Raw genomic sequence first — 16,056 nt, 5'->3', positions numbered from 1 at the left:
AATGCAATATTATTGATTAATTACTTTATTAATGTTCCCTCTAAGTATTGTACTAGCTAATCACTTGCTGCAAGCTACTGAACTGACCATAAGAAGTCATCATCCTAATCAACTTTATATATTATATAATATGTGTATATATATTATATCTATACTATATAATGTGTATAACTGCATCCAAAAACAAAGGCCATCCAAGTGATTGGCATTTAGTCTCTCATCAAAACACTTCTAATTGACAGGTAAGCCGTGTCTCATCTCCTCCCTCTGCATTTTCTGCCACTCTGCTCCTTCAATCTAGCTGCTCCCCTTGTGTCGCTTTAGTTCAGGCACTCCTGAATCATTTGCCTTGACCATTCATCATCTAGATTGCAACTACACCTAGTCTTTTGGAATTATGCCCCTCTCCTCTTTGCTGAATTTGTCAGCTTGCAAAGTATTCAAGGAGCATTCTCAATGGTCTCAGAGTACCTGTGAAGGCTACGGACACTGCTGCTGCCTCCAGACAAAAACCAATCAAAAATATGTAAAAAAAAAAGTCAAATTGATTTGTTCCTTTTTTAAAAAAAATTTCTTTTTCATTCTTTTATTCACAAGTTATTACATTCCTTAAGAGAGATTCTCTTCCTGAGTAAAGAACCCAAATTCAATTTCTTTTTCAGAGTCCAAAGATATTTTAGTTTCAACATTCCTGTTAATGGTTTTCACTAAAATAACAAACAACTAAGATCAATGGGGAAACCCTTCCAATGGCTCAACACTGGTGGTTTGTGTGGTAATGCCATGAAGGGACTCATCTTAGAAGAACCAAAAGGAAGATATCATAAATAGTTTGTTAGTAACAAAGCAAAAATACAGAGAAAAATCAGACGACATAAGCTGACCTGTAGCAATAAATCTAGGTTTTTGTAGTTGTCTAGTTTCTTTTAAACAAACATAATTTAGCTTACATCACTCGTCTTCTTGGACAAACAAGATTTATCCAACAATGATGCTGTTCTTGTTCCATAGAAGTTACAAAAAAAAAAAATACGGAACGGACTTCAAAAATGAAAGCCACTGTGAAAACTTAATTTTTCATTGATTTCTTCAGTAAGATTTCTTGATCATATTTAAAGACTAATTGTAAATTCAGAGCTTTGAATAACGAGTGTGAAACAATATTTTAAACAAGGGGGAAGGGATAGGGGGTAATTTAATCAGGTTTTATTTTTAAAAATGACTAAACTTTTACATAATGAATTAAAATTCTGCCTTAAATTAGAAATCTATCTAAACACCGTAGTGATGTGGTTATCACATTTGCTGGACATGCAAAGAAAGATGTGATGTAAGAACTTGCCGGAACCTAATTTTGTTGTATTCTCTTTCCATATTAGGGTGCAACAGCCATGATACAAACACCCTCATAGATGGAAACAGTAACAATGGATAATAGAAAAAATATGGAAATAATTAAAAAAAAAAAGGTTTAAAACAGAAACAGGAATATAGAACCTAAAATATCTCTGCTTATATTTCAGATGTTGAAAGGAAGAAAAAATTTTCTTTTTATTTTAAATAACTTTTTTTCCCCTCCTTCATCTGAAGATGTCTGATAATTTATAAAATAGTTGTTAAATTAAAAATAATTATTGATATGAAAAAAAACAAAGAAAAGATCAAATATTTTAACTTATATTGTAAAATAAATAAAATTACATTTAATTTTTCTTTTCCACCATTCAGGGACCAAGTGACATGTGGAGATTTTTTAAAAATATTTACAGGTGGGTGGGATCAGGACAGCACAAATAGGATTAAGTTGGGTTAATTAAAACTGATTAACCTGAGATGATGTAACAACAGTCAAAATAAGATTGGGTTTGCCCTTAACAGTAGGGACTTGAGGAGATTTCTAATATAATCGAGATGAAAGACTTGTAAGCAGTCTGTCATAACTGCTTTAAAAAATCGCAAGTGAGAGCAGAGTGAAGCAGAGAAGGGATCTCACTTGAGAAGAGAGGAAAATATGCCATACAAAGTCCTGGACTGAGAAAATAAATCGAAATTTATTTATGGCAGGAATTACATCTTGAATAGTAATTAGGGGTAAAAATAAAAAAAAAAAGAATTGAAGCCATGTTCATGCATTTGTTGTTCAAGGGGGGTGTGTGTGTGTGTGTGTGTATATATATATATATATATATATATATAAAACCTGTTTCTCCCAAAATTTGTAATTTGTTGTATTTTCTAAATGTTTATAAACTTTTTTAAAAGTAATTTTAAAATCAAGATCTAAATTGTATATTTAATAAATTTAAAGTATATATTATATACATATACACCCGAAAAAAACTTCTCCAATTTCCAAGGACTTAGGGATTTCACTAAACAAGTGGAGCCAGATGGAAAAAAAAAAACACATTTTCTCAATCTGAAAAGAAAGAAAATCAAAATGTAATTTTTCTCATTACCATTAATGAATAAATGACTAAGACAAACGAGCAAACATACAACACATATTTTACCCGAACAAGCCATTTATTCACTGACAGTGCTCCACAACAAATGAGAAATTTGTTGGAGCTATGACTGTCTAAAATTCATAACTGTTAAAATGTGTCTCTTCGTTAACACTTTAACATCGAAACTGGCCAAACTGGGCCCAAATATTCTACTTGCTTTTAGATTCAACCGGCCAGGTCTGGCCTCTCACACAGCAAGCTGACTTACTATGTTGTCAGAGAATGGCTATTTGAATTTCTTGATCATGCCACACAACCTGAAAGTTAATTGAATTGCTGCAAACTTCCAAATTACAGATGGCTATAATTTTTTCAGTTTTTGTTTTCTTTTTTGCAATTATCTCAGTTCCTTGTTTCTTGTGTTTTATTAGAGGAGGGCAGTGCACCCTACAATGCCATTTCAAGAATAAATGATTCCATCATCAAAATCTTGAAGGTATGAGATAAAGTAGGACTGATTCAAAACAAGGTGAATAAATTAGTATTAGATTTGATTGAGCAATCTGAATGCTAAAGGCTTAAATGAGTTAATGAAATGTACAGCTTAATTAAACAACAGAGAAAATCTGCATTGATAGATATTAAAATCCTGTTAAAGTTTAAGAGGAAAGGAAAAAAAAACCAATATTTACCGTTGTCATTATTTAATGGCATCGTTTCAAGCATAGTAATTTGGTGAAACTAATAAGTCTGTCAGGACAAGCAACTGATCATCAGTAAACTTCTGTTTATGGTCATGCCAGTTGTCATGATGTGTACGCCGGAAGTTGGACAAAGCTTTCTTTACAGTCAGCTAGAAATAAAAACAGATTTGAAAACAGATTATTACAGCTTTCGGTTGGATTTCCAGATAAGTGCCTGTGTTTGTCTCTCCAACATAGCTTGACAACTGATGGTGGTGTGTTTACGTCCCAGTAACTTAGCGGTTCAGCAAAAGAGACCAATAGAATAAGTACCAGGCTTACAAAGAATAAGCTCTGGGGTCGATTTGCTCGACTAAAGGCGGTGCTCCAGCAAGGACACAGTCAAATGACTGAAACAAGTAAAAGAATAAATACCTATATATATGTACAAGTGTGTATACATGTGTGTATTTCATTTTCTTGATATTTTGCATTAATTGTAAATCGAATGTCTCCATCAAAAAAGCAAAGTCATTCATTTGCAATCTTGTATGAAAACATGTGTCAATGTTACCTTGCTTGGAAACAAGTAAGGTATTAAAAGACAAATAGAGTATCTGGGCAGATTTGCTTCAATGAATTTCATTCAACCCGTACAAAAGTAAAGATTAAAATAATTCCAATATGTACTAAAGACAAAAAACAAAAAAAAAAAAGCCCCACTACATGTAGCAATAATTGATTATTTTCTCACCTGTATGGGCTGAATGTCGTTGACATGTGTGCTGATATCCACAAGAAGTTGAGGAACAAACTGCGGTACCTCATACGGATAGGCTTGGATACATGCACAGAGGCCCAACACACCTGCATGACGCTGAACCAAGAGCTCTAAGCTGACCGCGTCTGTGCCTGCTGTTTTCAATTTGGTAGAGCTAAGCTTTTCAAACCGAGACTGAAAGAATTTAAAAAGAAAATTAATCAAGTAAAAAAAACAAAAAAGGCAAAGGATTTAAATTAAATCAATTCTAGATAGAGAATATAAACGAAATTGTTACAAACACACATATGGACGCACATACTTACATATAAGCACGAACACATAAGTGCGTGCACACATGCTCATACCAAACAGTTTCAAAACAACGCCAAATCATACATTCAAAATAAATGGAAGTGGAGAGACAAGTTACTGAAGAGATTGCAAGAGTGCAATGAAATTATTTAACAAAAAACTATATACTGTTTATAAATTAATAAAGGACTGAACCAGTGCGTGTGTTTATTACCAGCATAATGCTTCTCCCAAGGTTTAATTGTATTTCTTTCAACACACGTATCCACATCAAGAATCTTGCACACTAAATAATTCTAGATAGATTTATGATTCCAACAAAAATTTAGCATAGAACTGGTAAGGTGACACTATATAACACTCATCATCATTGTTTAACATCCGCTTTCCATGCTAGCATGGGGTGGACGGCTTGACTGAGGACTGGTGAGCCAGAGGCTGCACCAGGCTCCAATCTGATCTGGCAAGGTTTCTACAGCTGGATGCCCTTCCTCACCCTTCATTTCTGCCATTTTGTCATTGTGGAAACTTTACAGTTAATCATCAAATATTACTTACTAAAAGTTCGTCATCAATTTTTAGGAAACCACAGTGAAGCAAACCACTCAGTGTCTCTGATGCTGTCTCTCGGACCTGAAAGAAGAAAGGGGAAAACATTTTGTAGATCTCAGAGCTACTCAATGCTTTTAGACAAAAATGAGTTTAGGCCATAACCGTTCCATAGAGAAATAATATGACAAAAACTTTTAAAAGACAAACATTGCTGTGATGTAATGAGGTTCATTTTATAAGCATGAGGTTTTGGGTTCCATTCTTCTTTATTTGTTTGCTGAACGTCATACATGGAAGGATTTCCAATTTGGTATTTCTAAGAAATGAAAATGAAGAGAGCAAAATAGAAAACTGTTTACCTCTAATCTTTCATTGCAGATAAGCGTCATTATAAACTCCTGGACTTGTTGTACATATTCAGGTTGATGCATGGTGAAAAAGTTGTTGAAGATTAAAGCTTGCAGGAAGCTAAGGACGGCAGTTTTGGCATGCCACGAGGGTAGGGTTGCAACTTCACCGATTTTCTCCATAGCAACAGAAATGACAGACGGTGATATTGTGGCCTGGGCAAGATTGGCCAAAGCATGCAGACATTCTTTTTGAAGTTCTTCCTCCTGCACTTGGCTGACAAGGCTGCAAAACTGGAAAGTGATTTCTTGCAGGTAAAAATCATGAAAATGTCACATAAAAGAACAAAATCTAGAATCATGGAAACGTATCAAATAAACACACCATCAGATGAACTTTCTGGGGCAATGCTTTCACCACTTGGTGATCATGACAAATTCCATTCCTAAAATACATTCCCATAATTTTACAAAAATATCGATACTGTAGAAGCTATTCATACCATTTTTTTCTAAAAGATTTGAACACTCCTTAAAGGCAGTGGTTGTCTTCAATTAGCTGAGATCATCCTTGCAATTTGAAAGTTTCCATTCAGAGAGTGTGTGTGTGTGTAATTTTTGTTCCTATCTCTTGGAGTTGGAATAGTGATGGTCATCTTATTGGAATCTCTAATTAGATATAGGACGAAGTGAATGACATACACAGATCAAGTATTATTTGTTTTGTGTCATCTATACAAGCCATGTCCATGCTTGAGGCTAACAAACTCTGCCTGGACCCACAGATCATTCTGGATCTCACTACTTTATTATCATGCATGTGTGTGTGTGTGTGTGTGTATATATATAGATTTGCATACACCTAATAAGGGTAGTAGACCCTCTTTACTGCCACCACCACCACCTGGTACTTAGGGGACCTTTAAGAGAGTCCACTCTGTTGCAAGCATTGAGACCAAACCTGTGGTTTGAGGACACCTTCCTCCTTTCCAACAATCTCAGAGCCTGATATAAACAGACACACACACACCAGTGCATGGCATTTGGGGTCAGTGTCTCTATCATAGCCTGAAGACAACCCTAGCCTTGCAAGTAAATTTAGATAGAAGGAAACTGTACAGAAGCTTATGTAGAAGACAACCTGTCCCTTAATTCAAAGCAGAGCAGCACTGTCATCCTGTGTCATGCTGATTCTATTTGAATTAGATTAAGGATTCTTATGTCTGTGGAATACTCAGTCACTTTGCATGCAAACTGAATGAATAGGATATCCACTTGATTGAACAACTGGACATATTAAAAACAAAGAGAGAGGTCATCATGTGTGTGTGTGTGTATATACATACACACACATGTGTACATGCATGTTTATGAGTTTACATACAAAACTATGCAGCCATTGATAAGTATCCCCTTACAGCCTAGGTAACCTCCATGAAACCATGGTATGGAATAGCCTTGATACCCAATAACACACACACAATACACGAATATGAAACTATGAACATGTGTCTCTGCTTGGAACTGTCTCACAGCAGAAGGAACAAAATATACTTACTATTGGCAGAAATCCAAACAGTTCTTCCGTGACATTATTCAACATAGAGTTGAAACTCAACACAAACCACTTCAGAACTGGAATCAAAACAAACAATTTATTTACAAACATCGTTTACATTTATCAATTCATAGTCAGTGTATACCAGATGCAATCACTAAACCTGCTCAAAATAGAAGCCAAGGCACCCTCAAATCATATCCTATGGTCTTAAAAAAGAAAGGGCTCTATGCATGTGATCCTTGATGGATGCTGTTGGGGATGGGGAGTGTGTGTGTATTTAAATTTGCATACACTTATAAGGGTAATAGACTTAATCTATCACCTCTTTCCTGCAACTAGTAGGATAGTCAAGGCTGGAATATCTTTCATCATGTTTGCTCAATGAGGACTGACCTGGGGTTAAACAACAACAACATCCTGTTCACTTCTATTTGCTGTTACTGCCCTTGTACTACCTTGTACTAACAGTTTTTAGTAGTGGTGGTAGTGGTGGTGGTGGTGTTTAACCCCAGGTTAATCCTGATCAAAACGACCCAAGATCAAAGACATTTCAGCCTTGATCATCCTGTCTTCAAGAACCTCACGTGGCTTTTCTTTTAAGAATGCAGGATTTAATTTGAGAGATTGTAGGATTTTATTTGAAGCATGACTTTCAAACATTGGGCCTCACAGAGGTAAATGACAAGAGTCCGAGACCTTTGGAAATATGCTGTGATTGAGAAGACCCGGCAACTAAAGCAAGATTGCAGCCATGGCCGATGCCAGTGATGCATGTCTGGTCGATTTAAGAGGACCCCTGATGCGTCAGGTGATACGATATGCTTGAGAAGACCTGTTGAGTAAAATCAAAATTGTAGCTGTGGCCAGTGCCCCTTGACTGGCTCCCATTCTGGTGGCATGAAAATGCATCATCCAAATGTGGTCAATGCTGGGACTGCCTGACTGGCCCCCATGCCGGAGGCATGTAAAAAGTACCATACCAAAGTGGCCGATGCCAGTACCCACTAACTGGCTCCCGTGCCGATGGCATGTAAAAAGCACCCACTACACTCTCGGAGTGGTTGGCGTTAGGAAGGGCATCCAGCTGTAGAAATATTGTCATATCAGATTGGAGCTTGGTGCAGCCACTGGCTCTCCAGACCTCAGTCAAACTGCCCAACCCATGCCAGCATGGAAAACGGACGTTAAACGATGTCCTAATGCCAACCACTCTGAGAGTGGTCTGCTGGGTGCTTTTAACGCAACACCAGCACAAGTGCTTTTACATGGCAGCAACACAAGGGCTTTTTATGTGGCACCGATGCAGGACTCTTGCAGACATTTCCTCTTCACCAGGAAGAGTGGCCTTAACTCTTCTGCTGTGGAGGACAGGTTTTCTTGAGTACAAATATATTTGTAATACAGGCAGACAGCCAGAAGCTGGGTGGGAGGGGGGTTAGTTTGACTGAATTGACTCCAGTAATCTTTTATTTGTTTCAGCCATTTGACTGCAGCCATGCTGGAGCACTGCCTTTAGTTGAAGAAATCGACCCCAGGACTTATTCTTTGTAAGCCTGGTACTTATTCTAGCGGTCTCTTTTGCCAAACTGCTAAGTTACAGGGACATTGGTTGTCAAGCAATGGTGGGGGGGGGGACGAACATATTCATATATATATATATATATATATATATTCATATATGTATATATACACAATGGGCTTCTTTCAGTTTCCATCTACCAAATCCAGGCCTGAGGCTATAGTAGAAGACACTTGCCTAAGGTGCCATACAGTGGGACTGAATCCAGAACCATGTGGTTGGTAAGCAAGCTTCTTACCACACAGCCACCCCTTGAGTAATACTATATTTTATCAGCCCCCCCCCCCCACCACTACCACCATCACACCTCCTGTGGAATGAAAGGTAGCATTGATCTCAGCTGGTTTGGAACTCTAAAGATAAATAGCAGGAACCAATACCACAAGGCATTTCCTTTGGCAGTAACAATTTCTTCTAATCCACAACCAAACATAAATAGGGATAAAGTAATCACAAGAAAGCGGGCTACACCTGGTTTGAACAGGTGTTCTTGTTACTATAACAACATATATATGGTCCTTCTTTTTTCATACGAGATCAAATTTAGCTGAGGTAAAGAGTTAGACACAACAAAGTGATGAGAGACGGACTGAGGGTAACATTGGCAGTCTTCTACACAAACACTTACCAGTTTTACAGATTCGAATTAAAGTGTTCTTCTCCTCTGACTCTTCTCCACCGTTGTACTGGTTTACTGCAGAAATACACTTCGTAGTTGATGTGTAGCCATTGGGAGGTAATGACATGCCATCTTCACCTGAAATGGTAATTACATTGAAGAGAAAGTTGAACAACACCAATAATAATAATAGTGACAATAATAATAATAATAATAATAATGATGATAGTGATTTCAAATTTTTGCCACAAGGGCAGCTTGGAGGTGGGGATTAAGTCAATTACATTGACCCCAGAGTGTAACTGGTACTTATTTAATTGACCCCAAAAGGATGAAAGGCAAAGTCGACCTCGGTGGAATTTGAACTCACAAAGCAGCGACAGGCAAAATACCGCTAAGCATTTCCCCTTGCATGCTAATGATTCTGCCTGCTCGCTGCCACCACCACCACCACAAACTAATAATAATAATAATAATAAATAAAGATAAATGGAAAAAAGAAACAAAACTAAAGAGAATGAAGTAATGGCCAGAGATCTGTGGACCAACTCCGAATCAGATTCATAAAAGAGATTTATGATATCAAATAATTTTGACTCATGTGTTTGACTTAATCTGTTGCCTGGTTTAACATCACCAACTGGTCTTTGGGAGTCATTAGCAGAGTCTAGCTATTTGGAAGCATTTGGACTTAGTGTGAAGATAACTCCCTGAGTTGTGGGGAGAGGGGGGGGGGTCACTTGCCCCAGCCCACCTCTGCCAGTCTCAGAGGCAGAACATTCGAGCTTGTGGCAATCTAAGTCACACAAAAGAATAATAAGAGCAGAACAGAATACTTACTTATGGCCCTGGGGCATTTCTGGGACAGACTGACTTTTGATCTGTAAGCAAGCACAGTTGAACAACTAATACTGCCAGCAACCTATAACATAGTTTCAGACAGCATCCCATTGTCCAGGCATCTTCTTCTTCTAAGTCAGAAATGTATCAGCTCCCAACAATTACTGACATTCTACACAGAACTCAGTGGGCGTTCACTGTTTGCATGTAGCATTTATGCAGGCTTCACTGTTTCTGGTTGTGAAGTGTTATGGTTTTGTATTGTTCCGTAGAGCAATACTCAAAGAAACTGATGGATCTTTGGCCTCCTTTCGTTACAACCGTACTTGCTCATGGGATAAGGCCAGGTTAATAAGATACTGAGATTTTCTAGTTGTAAGTTCAAATTCATTTCTGGTTACAACATTTTTCTCTGTATTGTCTCATTCCACTACCAAAAGGGTAGGTTCCTGACTATTTAAGAAGATACCTTTGATAGACTGGTACCTTAAAAGCTCTTTGGAGCTTAGGAAGCCAGCACCTAAATTTTTATCTGGGTAAATATTTGCACACCTCCCCTAGACTTTGCACATGATGAAATGGTTGGTTTCATATCAATTACACCATTATGCATAACAAAATTCATTGAAAAATTTTCAAATACCTTTTAAAAAGTTGCTGTCTTCATATATATTCTTCAGAGGATCTAACTGAGCTAATATCTTCTCAACAAACGATTTTCGTAGAGGTAGGAAAGACTTGCAAGTTGGTGTCATTTTGTAATCATAAAGGAAGATATAGCATAAAACACTGTAAAAAAAACAGAAAAAAAAACACTGTAAAAAACACTGTAAAAAAAAACAGAAAAAAAAAACACTGTAAAAAAACAGAATGGTTTTTAGTTTATCTTCAAAGAATGGCAATATTGCTTGAAATGTTGGTATTCATGCCTACCCCCAGCATATAAACTGTAAACCTTCCTAAATGACTACTGTTGGCACAGACCATCCTAAACTCTGATTTATATTTACTTGAGATAACAAATTATACATTATGACCAATTTTCTCAAAGTTTCATTTATTCATTTCGAAATACACAAGAAATAGTTAACAGCATTCTAAAAGTAATAAATTGATCATCAAAGTCCACCTTTTGCTGAAGAGATCAAACAAGCAGGATCAAAAGCCTCAATAATGTAAGCCATTTCGCCATCTTATCACTGATTTTTTTTGCCCACATTTTGCCCGCTTGGCAAGGGTTTGTACAAACTTTGTTATGGTTGCATTTTACAGTCAGAGCTCCTTCCTCTGATGACAACTCATTCCTGTTTCCAATTAAGGTATTTTATATTTCACAACTTCACATGAACTACCAAGCTGCCAGACCTCATGTGTGTGTGTGTGTATATGTGTGTGTGAGAGAGAGAGAGAGACTGAGCAATGTCAATGTGAAGACACGGAGACAAACACGCACTTAAACATACACACGTATACACTATGATGGACCTCTGCACCGCTTCTCCTCTACCAAATTTCACTTACAAGACATTGGTTAACTTGAGACTCTAGTAGGCTAATAACACCTGCCCAAGGTACCATCTAGTGGGACTGAACCTGAAACGACTTGGTTGCACACACAGCCATGACTACACAAACTGATGCACCTCGCTGCACAATTATTTCTAATTAACCTATTTAAAGTAGGAAGGATTAAATATTTTAATTTCAGTTTAAGCTTGCTTTGATATTGCATAAATCTGATAAGCTAATAAGAACTAATCTTTGTCAATAATCTGTTGTAAAGTTTTTGGTTCAATTTAATGGCTTTATTTTAGTTTATTTATATTTATTTTCTTTGATTTCAATAAGTTTCTTTGCTGATAAAGATATCAACTTGAGTGATATTCAATATTTCATTTACAGCATTACATACATTTGATATTCCCACCTAAATGCGAATAACCATGTGGTTCTCCTACAAGAACTTGTTCTGCTCTGCCCGCTTTTCCCATGCCTTCACCCTCATCTGTTAGCACAAAACTTCTCCCTTAGGGTTTTGTAGGCTTGTAAGCTGCATGACGACCTTCAATAGTGTCAGTGGCTTGAGAAAAGCACCCCGCCCAGGCTGTAAAGTGGTTGACAGTTGGAAGGACATCCAGTAGGAGAAACCATGCTAAAACAGACATTGGAGTACGATGCAGTCCTTGGGGCCATTGGATCCGGTCAAACTGCCCAACCCATGATGCCAGCATGGAACATGGACATTAAACGATAATAATGAAAATGTAGAGTGAGGAAAGGGTGCAGAAAGAACTTGTAAAATGAGATTTAAACAGAAATAGAATTACATAAGTACTTACCAGCCAATACGATCTCGAACATTCTTGTAAGGATAATCAAGGAAATTTTCCAAATAATTCAAAAGTTTCCCTAATAATTCTGATACTCTCCATTCTTGAGACATCAAGGCATTTTGTAAACTGTATATTCGACTAAACAACAAAACGCAAACAAGTGTGAGAGAGAGAGAGAGAGAGAGAGGTGGAGAGGACAAGTAATAATATCAATTCAGTGAAATAAGAAAACGAAATCACTTAAAATATTTTGGGATTCACTTTGTTTTTTTTTGGGGTTTGATCAGTCAAGCTGAGTACAGTGATCGAGATGATTGAAGACAAAGGATTAATTGAAGGTCCAATTGTGATAATCCAGCATCTTCATATATACTATTCCATCAATCCTGTTTTGTGTAACTCAGTCAGAGAAGGAAATCACAATTGCTGCTGCTGCTACAAAGCAAAACATGGTCCCTTCCTCCAAAATTTCAGACATTGTGCCTTTAGTAGAAAAGATGTTATAGATCCAAAGATTTACGAAATAATTAAATCTATTCATGCAAAACTGTTATGTCAATGGCCAGTGCTTCCTTAGCTCAAGTTAAAAGACAGTTTCTTTTTCAATTCCAACTGATCTTAGAGGACATATAATTCATAGAGTGTGATTATAACCTATGTGGTATTCTATGGCATTGACCAATAAACTCACCTTGCATCTCCTAATGAACCACCTTCTCCATTAATTGGATTTTCCATTAGTAATTCATATATTGGATAAAGTTTTCTGGGGTCACGATTTTCCTGAAATTCAAAGAAATTGAACATATATATTTTACAAAGAAGATATTTCACATAAATCTGGCAACAAAATTTGCAAAACCAATTTCACACATCTATAAAAAATGGCTCATTTAAATCAAGGATTCACAATCACTTTGGTAGCTCAGTGCTCCCTTTCTCTAAATATTTTACCAACTCCCTTTTCACAGAATTTGCAATCAATAAAAAAAAAAAGAGGCATCTACTGTAATCAAACAATGGCTACTTTTGTGCATCAGTTTATAATCTCAATTTTCTTAGACTCCTCCATCCAGCATACATCTCCTTCTTCATGCTTCACGATTTAGTGCCTCTGTGTTAAATTTTTATAGAAATTACAGAAGAACATAAGGACTTCTATAACAACGTTATATTGAACCTTAGAAGACCCGGAAAATTAAGTAAGATCATAACCCGTGGTCTATGCCAGTTGTGTATAACCAGCCCACTTATAAGTACCCCTCATTCATTGGACAATAAACTTTGCTTGCGAAGACCTGTTGAGGCAAATGAAATCAAAATCGCTTAAACAACCAGCACCTTCCCCCAGGTGAGCACACAACACCCTAGAGGCAGTGTTACCACCCAGATTAATGACAGATGATTAAGATATCTGTGTTGTCTGATGGATGAAATAATGGAGAAAGAATATATTGAGAAAAACTCAGAAACTTACACAGATTAGATTAAAGAAATTGCCCCAGTCTTCTACGGTTTCCACAATTACTGAGTTCAAGTTTTTACGGAGAAGCTTTATGGACCAGTCCCAGAAGTTCATTATCTGGAAATAGATGAGACAAACGACAGAACTGAAATATTTCATTGGTTTTCAGCTGAGACACAAAAAGTCAATGAAAATAAATAATTCTTTCTTTATTGACTGTAAAAACATTTAGGACAATAAAAAAGATAGCAGGGATTTATATATAGAAACAGGTCAACAATAAAAAAACAACAATAATTTACAAAAAAATTCTAGTAAACAAATCCCCCCCCCCCATTAGGGGAGAAACATCACCCAGGGGTACCCAAGGAACTCCACAAGTTTCAAGTCACCCTAGTCGCCAAGAGCTCTTCTCTCTTTCTCAGCCAACAGGTACCAGCTTAAAGTAGACCCACCCTCATCACATTCACCAGATGGTTGCACACCCCGTCTCAACCTTCACCATCTTTTTCAAATTCAAGTTAAAACAATGTTGAGTTCATGGATGAAAAGGAAAATGTCTGTCTCCACTCTTTCCAGTCTCATCCACTACACAGCCTCTGGTTCACCATAGAACCAGACAGATGAAAACTGCCTGCCCTTCCTCATCAAAGGAAAGCAGCGGGACAGTCTTGATGATGGAGACAGCCTATAGCCAGATCTGTCCTACATGTAATAGCAGCTGTTCAACACTAACTCTGAATAATAATAATAATAATAATAATAATAATAATAATAATAATAATAATAGTTTCAAATTTTGGCACAAGGCCAGCAATTTCAGAGGAAGTGAGTAATTCGATTCCACCAACCTTCACTGGTGTAATCAAGCATGAAAGGATGAAAGTCAAAGTTGACCTGGGCAGTATTTCTGCTGCTACTACTACTACTAATGGAAATATGGGTGTTTTGTTCAACATCTTTAAACAACCCTTATTCAAGGACCATTTGAGCAGGATGGGCTACTCGAGTTGAAGAAAATTCTAACTGGGCCCCACCTGCGAGGTCATGTGCTGTTTATCTTGATATGAGATCACCATGTCATGCACATATGTTTGTGATGCATGTGCCTGGTGTACCCTTATCAGATGGGTATATTGGGCTTCATATATTTGTACCCCAAAATCACTGATGGTGTGTGCAGCTCTCTCACTCAATAATAATATTAAAAAAGAAAACAAAAGGCAAACTACCTTTTCATAAGGCCAATGTTTCATTCCTTGGATGATGCCAGCCAAAATTTCTAATGCACACCTGTGGTGGCTCTCTCTTGTTACAAGGTTTGTTTCGGCTAATAATTTCTCAATTTCTGGTTTTAATAACTCAAGGAAAGAATCACCAAAATTTCTGAATAAACCCTGAATAAGATGGAAATAAAATCGTTAACAGCATGGCAACATTTTACAAATAGCAATACTTTTCTTTACATTGATTTAAAAAAAGATATACAAAAACAAAAAAGAAAACACCATATACATATATGACATTGATGGCCATTAGAAAAATGTATACACACACACACACATTATAACTGAATATATTACATTTCAGTTATAATGTATTAAGGAATACCCTAGATTTGCATTAAGTCCTGTAATTTATTGTTTCTGGTGAATCAGAGTTTTATATCCACACACACACACATATATGTGTGTGTGTGTGTGTGTAAATAAATGTCACTGGCATACAGGCAGTGCCAATCGTTTCCAATATTTTGCAAAAATATGTCATTTCTAGCTGCGGGGATAGATTACCTTGCTTGGAAACAGGTGAGGATAGGTGATAGCAAGAGCATCCAGCTGTAGAAAATGTTCTGCAATAAACTACGTCTGACCCATGCAAGCATAAACAAGTGAACATTAAAACGATGATGATGATGAAGCATCCATCCATCTCACCTTAATGAAAGCCACGTGTTTCTGTTTGAATTTATCTTTCCCTTTCTGTTCTTCAAGAGCAAGGAAACCAATAAACTTCTGAATGTAATCTTTGGACATCCAAAAGTCATAAATGCACTTCTCCGTTTCATCCAACTCTTCCCGTCCCCGTTCCACATTCGGCTGCTCCTTGTAAGGGGCATAGGCAAACATTTCACTAAAACGAAGACAGAAAATTCAATTAACAAACAAATTAATTGATATTTTATTTTCTCTGATAAGCTTTTTGATGCTCACAGCATTTAATATTTTAACACTAACTTCATTGGATTTTTAATGTAAATGTTATGTAAGTATAATTTATTTTCTGAACATGTCTATTTTTCTTTTTTTTTTTTATGCCAGCCATTGTACTTTCTGGTGTAATTTGCTGGTGGTTCTCTCATCACTACTTTTGTAAATGCAGTGAAGATCTATGGTTTTTCTATGGAGGTCCAATAAGGCTGAAATACTTCCAGAGTTGTCTCTTATACTTACTAAAAGAATCCAAATAATACCGATTCATATCACTGGTACAAAGTCAAACAATTTTAAGGTGAGGGGACACATGATTAAATCATCCTCCAGTACTTGACT

The 16,056-nt window shown here is 36.8% G+C and overlaps 1 protein-coding gene across 1 annotated transcript in view; it reads right to left on the bottom strand.

Annotated features, from left to right (window-relative positions):
* Positions 1 to 544: 544 nt before the first annotated feature.
* The window catches only part of LOC106868583 (proteasome activator complex subunit 4), a 74,324-nt gene continuing 58,812 nt past the window's right edge, over positions 545 to 16,056 (bottom strand). Inside the window, exons 34-46 of the mRNA XM_014913914.2 lie at positions 15,442 to 15,637; positions 14,737 to 14,901; positions 13,517 to 13,621; positions 12,731 to 12,822; positions 12,046 to 12,177; positions 10,350 to 10,495; positions 8,876 to 9,004; positions 6,666 to 6,742; positions 5,120 to 5,401; positions 4,767 to 4,841; positions 3,888 to 4,088; positions 3,143 to 3,303; positions 545 to 2,419 (exon numbers count right to left, since the gene is read on the bottom strand). Of these exons, the coding sequence (XP_014769400.1) occupies positions 3,169 to 3,303; positions 3,888 to 4,088; positions 4,767 to 4,841; positions 5,120 to 5,401; positions 6,666 to 6,742; positions 8,876 to 9,004; positions 10,350 to 10,495; positions 12,046 to 12,177; positions 12,731 to 12,822; positions 13,517 to 13,621; positions 14,737 to 14,901; positions 15,442 to 15,637 (1,735 nt within the window). The 3' untranslated portion in view covers positions 545 to 2,419; positions 3,143 to 3,168. The remainder of the gene's footprint in view (positions 2,420 to 3,142; positions 3,304 to 3,887; positions 4,089 to 4,766; positions 4,842 to 5,119; positions 5,402 to 6,665; positions 6,743 to 8,875; positions 9,005 to 10,349; positions 10,496 to 12,045; positions 12,178 to 12,730; positions 12,823 to 13,516; positions 13,622 to 14,736; positions 14,902 to 15,441; positions 15,638 to 16,056) is intronic.

This window comes from Octopus bimaculoides, chromosome 11 (assembly GCF_001194135.2).
Source record: "Octopus bimaculoides isolate UCB-OBI-ISO-001 chromosome 11, ASM119413v2, whole genome shotgun sequence".
NCBI classification, from domain to species: domain Eukaryota; kingdom Metazoa; phylum Mollusca; class Cephalopoda; order Octopoda; family Octopodidae; genus Octopus; species Octopus bimaculoides.
This window is presented reverse-complemented; position numbering and strand designations above follow the sequence as displayed.